Raw genomic sequence first — 14,890 nt, 5'->3', positions numbered from 1 at the left:
GCTTATTATATTTAGTGAGTTTAATGTTTTAATTTCTCAGTTTTAATTCTAATATGATACACACCAACAATAGAAATAACCCACAAAGATCTCTGATGTCCTCAAAAAGTGTAAAACGAACTTGTGACCACAAAAGTTGAGTATATAAGACACACCAAATAAAAAATCCTAAATATTTTCTAAAATAATCTAAAAGTTTAAGTTAGTTCTTTTGGATTCTGTCCTCACTTACTCTACCAATTTAGGACACTAACTACTTTTCCAAGAAAACCATCTACCCCCTACACTGAGTGAAATGAACTTTTCTTATGCCAGATGGAAAAAGAATTTCCAAACAAATGGACAATCTAAACCAGGGATCAGTAAGCTTTTCCCACAAAGGGTTAGACACTAATCTGGCTTTATAGGCATACAGTCTCTGTTATAACTACTCGACTCCACCCTTGTAGTATATAAGCAGCCATAGATAATACATAAAGAGGCATGCTATGTTCCAATAAAACTTTATTTACAAAATTAGGCAGCAGGCTATATTTGGCCCACAAAGTCTAATCCTGCAGTCTCTAACCCCTGGGCCAAGGCCCATTAGCGGTCCGTGGCCTGTTAGAAAACGGCCACACGTCACCACCTGAGCTCTACACCACACCTCCATCACCCACGACAGCCTGTGGAAAAATTGTCTTCCATGAACTGGTCCCTGTGCCAAAAAGGTTGAGGACCATTGGTCTAATCAACCCCTGCTCTAAACTAACATCTTTATACAAATCCAAGTGATGTTTTGTTCAATGGAATTTTTTTTTAATAAAATACGGCTACTGGCTCTCAAAATCAAAGTTTAGGAAAACAGAAAAATCATACATTTGAGTTACTGTTTCTAAACTAAAATGCTATTTTCTGAAATATTAGTGATGCTAAGTGCTCATTAGTACAAGCATCTGAATGAACCTGTAACCATCTCATGACAGACAAACTTTATCATCTGATTTTCACTCAAGATATCCTATTTTTTAAAATAAAACACGAAATAGCAATTAGAACATTTATTTTAAGGCTTCATTTATTAAGTTTGACAAAACAGATTCTTTAACTATAAGGCTAATTTCAATCAAGTCAGAAACATAAGAGTTCCCAAAATTGAACCCTTTTTAAAAAACCAATTATAACATCCCCATAGTAGTAGTCAAAAAAAGATTCCCTCCAAGTGTTTCGTCATATTAACTATAACTCCTGGGTATATTATAGAAATAATAATGCAGTAAAGAAGTTTAGACCAACGAACTGAATTACTGAAAAAAGAAAATCTGTGTTTACAGTACTTTTCTGAAAGTCAACATACCTTTCCAGTAATTCTCTGCTTTCCTGCACATCTCTACTGGAAAGTGTAAGAAACATAAGGTTAGCATAGGCCAGAAGTAAGTCTTTATTGGTTGCTCGCCAGTCACTTTTATCAGACTCCAAACACTGTAAAGATTCCAGATATTCCTATTTTGCAGAAAGAACAGTAAGTTACGAAACATAATCAAATGTTAAGAAATTGAACATTTTATGCCTATAAATTCCTTTGCTTACTCCCACCAAATCTGTGAAACTATAGTGATTTTTTATATCAGTCTTATAAATAAAAACACCAAAAACATACACATTTATCATAGTTATCTCCCCAATCTCCCCATTATAAATTTAAATAATCCTGGTAAAAATTTCATCTTATAGTTGCTCTATATAAATGAAAGAAAAAATTTAAGTCTTGTGGTGGGGCAGGGGGACTACTTAGATATGAGAGATATATGCTAATTGTCTACATAAAAGTGTAGAGGCCCAACAGCTTTTACCTACCTTAAGGGTCTGTACAACACACAAATTCCATTCTAAACTTGAGCGCAAAGCTACGTTCCTCTCTGCCTCATGACAGTGGGCCACAGCATCTTTCAATCTTTTATTTGAGCGATACAGCTCCACTAGTCGGATGTTCACATGGACATCATCAGGCCTTGCATAAAGTTCTGACTGAATCAAGTCAAAAAGTTTATTCCATCCATCTTCACCTTTACAGTCTAAAAGCTGTTCCTATTTGGGAAGAAAAAAACTGTTAAGAGTAACACCTGTGCAATATTAAGCACGTTACAGGAGGAGCACCATTCCACCATATCCAGCTTTAGGACAGTGCCACCAAAAGTACCACCCTAATACCTCCTTATTAGTCCCTTCATAGAGTTGCTTACAATCCAGAAGCCAACCCTCAAGAATTTTACGTAAATAAAAGCATCTGGGATTACTGCAGTAGCTGTGGTTGCCCATACTCACCTCAGAGACTACCTGGACTACTGCCCCACACCCCTGTATACTTCAGTCACCACCAGAAGCCTAGGCCTCTCCAGCCAATCCTCAGCAACAGGGTCCTCATCTTCAAACTGCTCTGCATCTCCCTAAATTTGACTCAATTCCTCCCACCCCACCCCTGCTCCCACTGTTCTGCTATCTTCATCATCTTCTCAAAGCACTGTCATCACCTCCTGACCTTAACTGAAGAGAATATCATCTCACAACAGCCCCCACCACCTGTGTGCCATGTCTGCTTTTTTTCCTCTCTGACCCTACATATAAGGAAAGGAAGTCAGGCTGGAATAAAATACTCTTTGTCCTTAACAACTGTCATTGGTATTAGCAATTAAAAGATATACCCGAAATATAATAGCTTAGCTACTTCAGTTCTTTAATCACCTCATCTCCAGTGAGTTGTACTCTGCTCCAACCTCATCAGCCTTCCATTTGCCATTGACACAGGTCTTCAAAATCTGTATTTTGGTCATATCATTCAAACCACCACACACCCTTCTTATTCTTCCACCTCACTCAGGGCCCACGTGCACTCACTGCCACATATATACTCCTCCACCACATGAAAAGCTCCCTTTAGTACACTGACATCACGAAGTTTTAATTAACCATAAAACACACACAAAACACACAAACACAAGCACTTTCCTTCTTTCACCAAGTGAAAATGCTATAATCCCTAATATCCATAATTACTATGTTTTCTTACAGAGCCCTTCAATTAATTCTACCTTCCCTCAAAAGAATCTGGCCAACTGCTTTCTGTGTGCCTACATACCAACAGTTAAACAACTGGGGGTTGGGCACTTGGAATCTGGGAAATCACAACTCCAGGTTGATTTCATTTTCATTATCTCAAACCTCAAAACTGCTACTTAGAACAAAATACTCTTCTAACTTCTAACAGACTCACTTTCTCCATTCCCTGAAAAGATCACTTCATATGTCCTCCTATTTCCTCAACTTTCTCACACATTCCTTCAACCCACATTTTCAACTTGGACCTCAATTCATCCTTCACTAAGAAACCTGAAGCCACCATATACAAATTCCACTTTACCTACTTGCACTCATCTTCTCCCCACTCTCTGTAAGAAAGACCAAGCCCTCCGTCAGTGCTCTGTATTTCATTCCTCTCTCTATTTCATCAATTTCTCCCCTTCTCTGGATCATTTCCATAAACTTGTACCTGGCCTCTCTATATCTGCAATAGCCCTAATCTTTGACTACATGTTAAAAAAATAAAAGAACACCACAATTACAAATGTTTTAAAAAAATTCTTTCATGCTCAAGAGAAAAAGCCTTCTCACCAGTAATATTTCCATTCCTCAAACAAATGTCAGAAAATTATTTATCTCAGTAAGCCTTAAACTGTAGGAGAAATAAAATTACTTTACACAACAGTTATAAATCTCATGGATTTCAACTCCGAAAAAATGAGAAAAATCTGATAAAAGGTATAGCCTCAGACAAAAGTGCCTTAAAAGTTACTAAAGAAAAACAGGATGCTTCAAAAGTATCTAACTTTTGTTAGACTACAAGAAAAATAATCCCCTACCATAATATAGGTTCTTTAGCACTACTGACACCAAATGAATTGGATTGCAATATAGGAATCATGTTTGAAGCATAATACAAAAATAATATGGTAAAGAAATTTGCACAATTAGACCTAACATTTTAGACTAATATTTAAGATCAAGCTGCTTATCATGGGGTGGAGGGGGGCTTAATATTACTAATATTTAACTCTAGGAGCTTTTAAAATGCTTTTTCAGACTGAAGTATCTGTGCACGATTATTCATAGCAGATGAACAATAGCCAGAAACTAGAAACAACCAAAATGTCCCTTAGAAGTGAACTGGTTAAGTTGTAGACCATGAAAATACCACATAGCAGTAAAGGAACAAGCTATTGATACCCACGACTTGGATGGATCTCAAAGGGTACTTTGCTGAGTGAAAAAAGCCAACTTCAAAAGGTCACATACTTCATGATTCCAATTATATAACATTTTGAAATTACAAAAGTATAGAGATGGAGAATAGATTAATGGTTGCCAGAGGTTAGGGCTGGTGGGGAGAAGGAGGTGGGTGTGACTATCAAAGGAACAGACTGAGGGAGATCTCTGTGGTAAGGGAGTAGTTCTGTATCTTGGCTGCAGTGGTGGTTACAGGAATCTACCCATGTGATTAAATGAAAAAAATCTATACATATACATTGTACCCGTATCAAATGCCTGCTTTTGATATTGTACTATAGTTACAGTAAGAAATAGGCTGAGTATCCCTTATCCAAAATGCTTGGGGAAGTCTGTTTCCTAGAGTGAGCACCAGAAGCACGTTGAGTTATATTACGTAATTTTTCACTACCAAATAAATGTTCCCACTGGAATGACCAACTGAAATAATAACCTATCCAGACCCTTACTATCCTGTAACCTTAGGTTAGTCACTAAAATAGGAATAATTACAGGCTTCATAGACTGTAAGCTTAATTAACATTTGTAGCAAAAGGCCAGCTCCAACACCCCTTGTAAACGCAAACTTAGGTGGTAGTATTTGTTGAGATGTTCTAAATCTCCCATTTAAGCCGGGCACAATGGCTCACGCCTGTAATCCTAACACTCTGGGAGGCCGAGGCAGGAGGATTGCTTGAGGTCAGGAGTTTGAGACCAGCCTGAGCAAGAGCAAGACCCCGTCTCTACAAAAAACAGAAACATTAGCGGGGCATGATGGCGCACACCTGTAGTCCCAGCTACTCAGGAGGCTGAGGCAGGAGAATTGCTTGAGCCCATGAGTTTGAGGTTGCTGTGAGCTAGGCTGATGCAAGGCAGTCTAGCCCAGGTAACAGAGAGAGACTCCATTTCAAATAAATAAATAAACATTTTTTTAAAAAAAATGTTTGGGACCATAAATGTTCTGAATATCAGATTTTTTTTCAGATTTTGGAATATTTGCATTATACTTGGCAGGTAGAGGATCCCAAATACAAAAATCTGAAACCCAAAATGCTCCAATGAGCATTTCCTTTTTGAGTGGCATGTCAGCACTCAGAAAGTTTCAAATTCTGGAGCATTTCAGATTTTGGGTTTGGGATGCTCAACTTATATAATAATTAGGGAAAACTATAAGGTACATGGGATGTTTCTGCACAATCTCTGCAATTTCCTGTGGAAAAAATCTGTAATTATTTCAAAATAAAAAATCCTATCAGAAACATGTATTATATAATGTGGGTAAGAGGGCCACTAAAGATAATACACATTTATAATTTATTTAATATTATATATATATAATAATGTATTAACAACTGTTATATAATTAAATGCTGTGTAACAATATACATTTAAAATGTATTTGTCAAACATATTTGAAAGACTTTCTCCAAAGGAGAAAGTTAATGAGTAAACTATATTTTACTCAATAAAGAGTAACAATCAGGACCAGTTAATACATTACCAAGAACTTCCTATCATTTTCAGTAATTACCTCTAACATACTAGAAAAATCATCTCGTATATTTTGCTTGAGAATTTCACTATCCCATAAGACAATCCTTTCCATTTTTAGACAATAGTTATTAGAAAACTCTTCTTTATAGTATTCCTAAATTTGTCATCCTTTAGGTAATTTTAACCTAATGAAGCAAAAATTGTATACGAGAGTTTAATTTGAATCTTAACTCCACCATTAGCTACTAAACTGTAAAATCCCTAAAATATTAAACATTCCAGAATATGACTTGTAAAGCTTAACAGTGCCTAATAAGACAGCAGATGCTCAGAAAGGTTTTAATGATTTTTGCAAAAAAACAAAAAATTTTAAAGGAAAGACTCCAGTTTAAGGTTTCCAACTATAAAGTAATTTAAGCTCCAAATATTAGAAATGGTTGTCTTAAGTTTTCTCCCTTTATATGTTTTATTAGATTTGTTTTTTTACCTTTAGTTTATAAATTGCTGGACTTCCTGGAAAAAGTTTAGCTGCTCTTTCAACCCAATATTTTGCTCGTCCATCAGTAACATCATTTTTACAAAGCAATTCTGCTATCTTCAACACTAGATCTTTTTGTGTTGGGTTTAATTCCACCGAACGCTGACACCAGAAAAGAAATAAAAAATTAGCAAATAATGAATTGTACATATATGTAAGTATATACATTCATACAAAGGTTAAAAAATTATTATTGCGCCCATTAAAAACTCTATCCTAGATGACAACATATTGTGTCAAACTTGTTAAAATTAAAGAGTCTTGGAATTTTCTGGAAATGAATCAAATTAAAAATTATGTTTTATTAGGTGAATGCAAAACACACACATACACGAACACTAGTTTTGATCATGTTAGACTTTAAAATTTATAGGTGTTAAATTATAGTGTACTTTGGGCCAAATAATTTTAAATCTGTTCCAAGCTGTGTTGCTTAATAGTACTATGATACCAATGCTTGTTTGCATGACATCTATAAAATATATCTAACTTATTCGTTACATAAATTACTCTGAGCACCATGTGTTTGGCTATGCAAAGGCTGTATTTTAATCCTATAATTTACCTTGTAACATTCAACAGCTTTGTCTATGTTTTCCTCCACTTCATAAAGAAGACCCAGAAATCTGTGAGCTTTGGGATCCCTCTCTTGCACATTAATATATGCAGATATGTATCTGTTATAAAATAATACAAAAGGAAATAATCCTTCAATTATTAAATTTAAAACTATTTAAATGCTAACTGAAGAGTACATCTTAAACCAAAGCAACCACTAACTAATTTATAGTTGTTATTCAATTGACTACCACTATTTACTTAAACTGGAACACGCACATAACTCAAAAGCATTTATAGGAAAAAATGGATAATATTAATACTTAAAACACAAACACACACAGAATTGACAATATATTCATTTTACCATTAAATGCCACATTTACCAAATGTTTTTTCCAGTGTTATCCACACATAAGAAATGAACATATAAGTTGCTTTTCTTCCTGATCACATTTTGGTAAAGCACTAAAGAGCTTTGCATTTAAATTACAAAAGTGATTACAGTAAACATTTTTAAAGTTATCACACTGCAAAATACTAAAGAGTAATGATTTCCCAAACAACAGCAAAGAGAATATTTTATCCTTTAAACAAGAAAATAATTTCTAATAGCACTGTACCCAGCTAAAATTGAACATAAGAAAAATTACTAACTACACTACAGGTAAGTAAATACAGGTAATTTCCACTTCTTAAATCAAGTAACAACTAAAAATAAGTGAATATCCTCTAGAGTCAGTGGCAGTGTTACCTACCATAAGAGAAATTAGACCAAAGACCAAAACCACAGGAGAAAAGTCTCACATTAACAAGGAACAAGGGTTAACAGCCCCAATGCTGCCAGTTATATAAAGTACCACTAAATAAAGTCCATTCTGCTATCTTATCCATCTTTCTGGCAATGTTTTTAACACATTAACTGCCATGTGAGTTTATTTAACTCATGCTAGTTTTAACCCCGGGGCCCTGTGAAGCATATGTAACCGACATGTCTCTTTATCTTGGGAACCTTGTGAACTACTTTTCAAGATGTGTGTAACTCACACACAGAAAACAATAAAAAGTAAGAAATTTTTCATTAGATTACAAAGGATTGCTCTATTTTCAAAGTTTTTATTCTATTTTCGTAATAAAACACTGTGGCCCCAAGAAAAACAATTTTTTTTCTAGTGTGGCAGTCAATGTGTTAATAGCCCACCTCCTTCCTAATTTCCTGCTTTAAGCCATGCCAAGTCAGGAAGTCAGAATCACCAAACTTCTCAGCTCTAGGACTCGAAGTCTCAGAGTCACATATCAAGTCAATTCAGGACGTTTTACACAAGCTATTCTCCTGCCTAGTAATCACAGTTTAATTTTGTATTCATTGCTATTTTCCAGCTGATTAAAGATATGGGCACGGTCCTCTTCTAGCCCAGGACAATTTTTAGACAAAGTGTTTTAAGCCAAACGATTTCTTGGACTAGGCATAAACAAGGAGCAGCATGCAGAAAATACTCATCCTAGGATCACTCTCAGTAGAATCTAGGCTAGGCTGGTCCTTAACAGCAATCTCAGAGTGATGAATCCCTTATTCCAGGGTACACTTAAGAAGAATTACTAAAGAACGTATTTTTATCTGTTTCAAAGAACATGAGGAAAGGCACTGATTTTAGAAATCTAATGCTTGTTTTTGGTTTGTACTTACTTTTTAGCGAGATCATATTCTTTAGCTTCATAATATAGCTTCGCAAAATAAAATCCTTTCATTGACTTCTAAAAAAAAAAAAAGTTATTTCACTTTTCACACAGAAATACTTTGTTTTTCAAAAGGACTAAAAATTTGTCCTAACAAAACCGTTAAAATATTTTATTTTTGTTCACTTAAAAGGTGAAAAATTTTAAAATTGTCTGAAAAATGCATGTATATTCTGAAAGGCATGATTCCATGTTTTATAATTCCTATCATAAAACAAAAAATAAATTCAACAATAGCAAGACAAGCAGACAACAGATGTTAAGAATTTATATCAGCCTTGGAAACCTTAGAAACCATGTGGCACCTCTCTCTCACTTTACAAATAGGTAAACAGAAAACAGCTTCTCTGGGCAGGGAGAGGTACACCAGAAACCTCTCTTCTACCATGTGTAAGCCCAGAATAAGCAAGTACTTCAGACCTGTTAGGGCACTGAGGATTCTCTGGTCCATGTACATGTACAGATCAAATCTGTTTTATGTATACATATACACACAAACACATATATACACACATATACGCACACATTTTTTATATATATATTTATTTTGATTGACAGGGTCTCACTCTGTTGCCCAGGCTGGATCGCATGGGCCTGATCATAGCTCACTGCAACCTCAAACTTCTGGGCTTGAAAGCAATCCCCCTGCCTCAGCCTCCTGAGTAGCTGGGATTACAGGTGTGTGCCACCATGCCTGGCTAATTTTTTCTATTTTTGGTAGAGACGGGGTCTCATTCTTGCCCAGACTCCTGAGCTCAAGCAATCCTCCCCCTTCGGCCTCCCAGAGAGCTAGAAATACAGGCGCCAGCCACCATACCCCACCAAACACCTTATTTTTGAAGACTATACAAAGACACAGGAAAAAAATTAAACTACTGAATAAGAAAAGTAGTCTACTGAGGAGCATATTTTCCAATGTGTGTTTTTGAATAGGTATATATGAAAATGCTAATTAATTATAGAATCATGTTATATTTAAGAATTTTTCTAGTTTTCAAATTTCCTATAATAAACTCCCATTATCTACAACAGGTATTGACACAATATGATTCTGTCTAGTGTTCCAAATGTCAAATGAAGTAGTTCAATAAAGGTAGTTAAATGGTGGAATAACTATGATTCTTCTTTACCAAATTAGAGAAGAAAAGCATTTTATCTAAATTCCTAGTTAATTCTTAAGGGCAATATATACATTTTCTAAAGTAAGTAAAGACTGATGTCATTAAAATTAATCAGTAATAGGGCTAAAATCCCAAAAAGAACATACTCATTGAAGTGAGAGATTACACTTAAGTACAAACTTTAAGTCTGCAAGCTCTGGCATCCATCTGTATTCTTTTCACCTTTGTACCAGACCTTTTCTTAAGACCCACAAAATTTCACCAAACACTGGTTTTTTGTTTTGTTTTGTTTTTGTTTTTTGTTTTTTTAAAAGATGGGGCCTCGCTCTTGCTCAGGTTGGTCTCAAACTCCTGATCTTAAGCGATCCTCCCACCTTGGCCTCCCAGAGTGCTAGGATTACAGGCATGAGCCACCATGCCTGGTCCCGCACCAAGCACTGTTAAAGGCACTGAGGAATTAGCAGTAACAAAAAGCCTGCACTTAGTAGCAGTGACAAGCAAATAGATATTTATTAGGGAGCATGAAAGGGGTACTATTTTTATAGTATTCCACCAATTATTTACAGTATTTCATATTTTAACAAATCTAAAATCAGTATTCATCTCACAAATCACAGGTATTCTAACGATTTGGCAGTGTTTCTTCTTAGGTGGTAATGATGGTGGGGTGCAAACAATGGCATCTTAAGATTCTATAAAAGAGACACAGAGTTGTCGGGGAGGGTTCTCTTTAAGGGAAATTTGATCAGAAACCTGAATATAGTGAAGAAGTGGTTATCCAGGTCAGACTAGACAGCAGATGAACTATAATAATTTAACCAGTCCCCACTGTTTACCATATAATTTGTTTCAATTTTTCCTTTTTATGAAACCTGCAGAAAACATTCTTAAATCACACCATCTTTGTGAAATACTTTTCTCACAACTTCCAAGATGCTGTCCATAGTTTGCCTTCTATGTTAGTGGCTGTTTGTTCTCCAGCTCCTTCACAGGCTCTTCCTCTCTTCACACCGACTTCCCCAGGAGTAAATCTTATCTATGACATATACTGAATCTCACGTATGACTACTGACTATATGTTGACTCTCAAATATTTATCTTTGGATCTCACCTCTCATGAACTCTAAACTCATGTCCAAAATATCATCAATAAGACCCATCGGTTGCACCTTCTATTAATATGTTACCTCAATTCATCCACTTCTCTACATCTTCACTGCTACTACCACAGTCCATTCAATATTTTCAGACCACAGGTACTATAGGTAACTATTAATAAAACGGAGGATTGCAAAACCACCTGTAAGAGGGTACTACTGTGTCAGCAATGAAAAATCAGAAAAGGAAATTAAGAAAGCAAACCCATGTTGTTCGAAGGTCAACTGCATATATAGAAATAGTCCCTCAAATCTACGTATATTTCAATAGCAGAAGAACAGGACATACCGAAATGTCAACAGTAATCACCTCAAGACTTTGAGTCATCTGTATTTTTCAAATCTTCAAAAATGGAAAGCAATTCCATTTACAATAGCATCCAAAATAATAAACTACCTGGGAATAAATGTAACCAAGGAGGTGAAAGTCCTGTATGCTGAAAATTACAAAATAATGCTCAAAGAAATTAAAAACCTAAATAAATGGAAAGGTATGTGTGTTCATGGATAGGAAGATCTAATATTGTCAAGATGTCAGTATTATCCACAGCGATCTATAGGTTCAATGCAATCCTTATCAAAATTCTAATGGCCTTTTTTTTGAAAAATGAAAGAGCCAATCCTCAAATTCATATGGGCGTGTGAGGGGCCCCAAACAGTCACTCTTGAAAAATAACAACAAAGTTGGAGGAACTCACACTTGCCAATTTCAAAACTTACTACAAAGCTACAGCAATCAAACCAGCGCAGTACTGACATAAGGACAGACATATAGACCAATGATACAGTATTCAGAGTTTAGAAACAAACCCATAAATCTATGGCCAGTTGATTTTTGGCAAGGGTCTTAAGTCCATTCAATAGGGAAAAAACAATCCCTTCAAAGATCGTGAAGATACAACTAGATTTCCACATGTGGAAGTATAAAGCTGGACCCCTACTGCATATATGCCACATACAACAATTACCTCCAAATGCATCAACTTAAACATAAGAGCTAAAAACCATAAAACTCTTAGAGGAAAACATAGGAGTAACTCTCTATGACCTGGGATTTTTATCTCAATAAAATTGTTTTTTAAAAAATTCTAACTTTATGTCAAAATAGTGACACTTAAAAAACTATTCCAAGTTTGGTACATTGGTATTTTGCCTGTACATCCTTAACAAGATATATTCTGAACCTGAAGAGCTACCATCAATCTTAAACTTCGTTTAGTATTTTTATCAAAGACTTGAGAAAACAGGTCAAAAAGAATTGAACTGCAAGTAACCAGAAATACTTTTAAAAAGCAAAGAATACACAAGAATACACAGTTTCTCCCCTCCCCCACTGAATTCATAAATTTAAAAGATAGAGGAAGTACGTGACAAAAATTCACAACAGTCAAGATGGCACAAAAGGAACAGAGTTTCTCACAATGTCAACAAACAATAAAAAATAAATTCCATTACCTATTTTGCATCAAACTATCTTATTAAAGAGGACTATCTTAAGATTAAAAAGTTATTAAAGACTAATACATAGAAGCATTGAATTTTGGGGAAACCTGATCATCTCCTGCCTCCAACCTGTTCATTTTACAAGGGAGCTGAATCCCAAGGATTAAGTGCCTTGTTTAAGGATACATAGCTAGGAAGGAGCAGAGCCAATGTTATGTCTTGACTCAGTCATTGCTTCTTTCCATGACACCAGATGCCACTATAAGCAAATACCTGAATTCATTTAAAAGCTCCTAAATATGAAGAACCGACATGGGGCTGAAAATAAGAACAGTCAGACACTGAGAGATGCCACACTCTCCCCATATTGCATAGTCAGCTGACTCCTCCTCCTCCTCCTGCACCCCCTCCAAAAAAACGCTGCAGCAAATGAGTTTGTTCTCTGTATAAACTGGCTCCAAATCTGTGGAGTCCCAACAAGGGTGAGGGCAGGAATTATACAGAATAAGCAAAGTCTACATATTCAACCATGAGTTCCCCAATCCCCTTCCCCTGGAAGATAAGGGTAAGGAAATCTCTCAAAAGGTAGAAAAGGCTGGATGCAGTGGCTCACACCTGTAATCCTAGCACTTTGGGAGGCTGAGGCAGGAGGCTCACTTGAGCCCAGGAGTTTAAGGTTGCAGTGAGCTATGATGACACCACTGCACTCTAGCCGGGGCGACAGAGTGAGACTCTGTCTCAAAAATAAAAAGTAGAACATCCCGACACACTCCCTTCATTTTGTCCCCAAGGACCAAATTCCCTAAAGTTACTGACTGAGGGGTGCAGAGTCTCTGGGTGATGACAAGCTCTGGGGATGGATGGTGGAGACAGCTGCTCAGCACTTTGAATGTTCCCCCGGCTGCTTAATCGTGCACTTAACAATGGTTATGGGGGTTAAATGCAGTGTTTATTTTAGCGTAATAAAAGTATTGCGTACTCTGGAATAAAAACGAAATTAGTTTTAAAAAAAAAAAAAGAACAACAAACAGAGGAAAACAAGAATAAGAGAGAAAACTTTGGAGGATCAAACCAGAAAGTCCAATTTTCAGGTAAAAGAAAGATAACAAAGAAAAAAAGAGAGAGAGAGAGAGAGAGAGAGAGAGAGAGAGAAAATGGTCAAAGAATACAAAAATGTTACAGAACTGAAGAAAATGAGTTTCCCAATTAAAGGGACACTTCCCAAAAAACTTTTTTTTTCTTTTTTTTTTTTATTTCAGCATATTATGGGGGTACAGATGTTTAGGTTACATATGTTGCCCTTGCTCCCCTCCCCCCCAAAAAAACTTTTAAGTTACCAAGAATAAGAATCACATCAGACTTCTAACAGAAGAACTACTAGAAAATGGAGCAATGATATCAAAATTGAGGAAAAAATTATTTCAGATCCAGAATGTGATAGTCAAACAACCAAATCAAGTAAAAAAGTTTTTCAGACATACAATATATATATATATTTTTTTTTTTTGAGACAGAGTCTTGCTCTGTTGTCCAGGCTAGAGTGAGTGCCATGGCGTCAGCCTAGCTCACAGCAACCTCAAACTCCTGGGCTCAAGCAATCCTTCTGCCTCAGCCTCCCAAGTAGCTGGGACTACAGGCATGCGCCACCATGCCTGGCTAATTTTTTCTATATATATATACATATTTTTAGTTGTCCAGATCATTTCCTTCTATTTTTTAGTAGAGATGGGGTCTCGCTCTTGCTCAGGCTGGTCTTGAACTCCTAACCTTCAGCGATCCACCCGCCTCAGCCTCCCAGAGTGCTAGGATTACAGGCGTGAGCCACCATGCCCAGCCCAGACATACAATATTTTAAAGAATAAAAAACCTCTTATCCATTCCTTCTCAAAGCAAATGAGACTGTGCTACATCAAAACAAAGTAAATCAAGAGGACATGAGATACAAGAAACAGCCTAACACAGAAAAGAGATGAAGGAAGGGAATTTTAAATTAATGATAAAGGGAAGTCCCCAGAGTAAAGCTGTGTAGCAAAGAAAAACAGAAACCAGTCCAGGTTGGAGCAATAAGTAGCAAGCATGCTCCAAGTATGAAGATCCTTTTTCAAAAATCAGCTGCAACTGATGGGATTATGTAACCTATTTGACCATACTTTAGAGTTTCAATTGCTGAGTTTGAGTAAAGAATTAGTAATATACCATAAACAAGCAAACCAAAAAGCAATGCAATTATTAAGTCCAGGAAAATAAAACTACACAATGAAGGACTCAAATGCAAAAATATTTACATTATAATTATATAAATGCTAAATATTCATTTAACCAAAAATTGCAATAAGAGTACTGGAAAAATAAGGGGGAAACAAATATCTGTGGACAGAGTTCTGGAGGAGCACAGTAGAAAGCCAGCAGAAAGTGTCTAAAATGGGAGAGAGAGAATCAAGAAATAAAAGTATACATGTATGTTACTCAGAAGTATAAAATATAAATAATAGAACAAACATCCAAAAGAAGAATACACAGTTTCCCCCCTCCCCCACTGAATT

The 14,890-nt window shown here is 36.0% G+C and overlaps 1 protein-coding gene across 1 annotated transcript in view; it reads right to left on the bottom strand.

Annotated features, from left to right (window-relative positions):
- RANBP2 (RAN binding protein 2) overlaps positions 1–14,890 on the bottom strand; it is a 68,870-nt gene that overhangs the window by 50,685 nt on the left and 3,295 nt on the right. The window contains exons 2-6 of the mRNA XM_012664264.1: positions 8,577–8,644; positions 6,897–7,008; positions 6,281–6,433; positions 1,837–2,067; positions 1,337–1,482 (exon numbers count right to left, since the gene is read on the bottom strand). Coding sequence (XP_012519718.1) covers positions 1,337–1,482; positions 1,837–2,067; positions 6,281–6,433; positions 6,897–7,008; positions 8,577–8,644 — 710 coding nt within the window. The remainder of the gene's footprint in view (positions 1–1,336; positions 1,483–1,836; positions 2,068–6,280; positions 6,434–6,896; positions 7,009–8,576; positions 8,645–14,890) is intronic.

Source organism: Propithecus coquereli, unplaced genomic scaffold (assembly GCF_000956105.1).
Source record: "Propithecus coquereli isolate 6110/MARCELLA unplaced genomic scaffold, Pcoq_1.0 Scaffold88, whole genome shotgun sequence".
In the NCBI taxonomy this organism is placed as follows: domain Eukaryota; kingdom Metazoa; phylum Chordata; class Mammalia; order Primates; family Indriidae; genus Propithecus; species Propithecus coquereli.
Note: the sequence above shows the minus strand (reverse complement) of the source record. Positions and strands in the feature narration are given on the sequence as shown.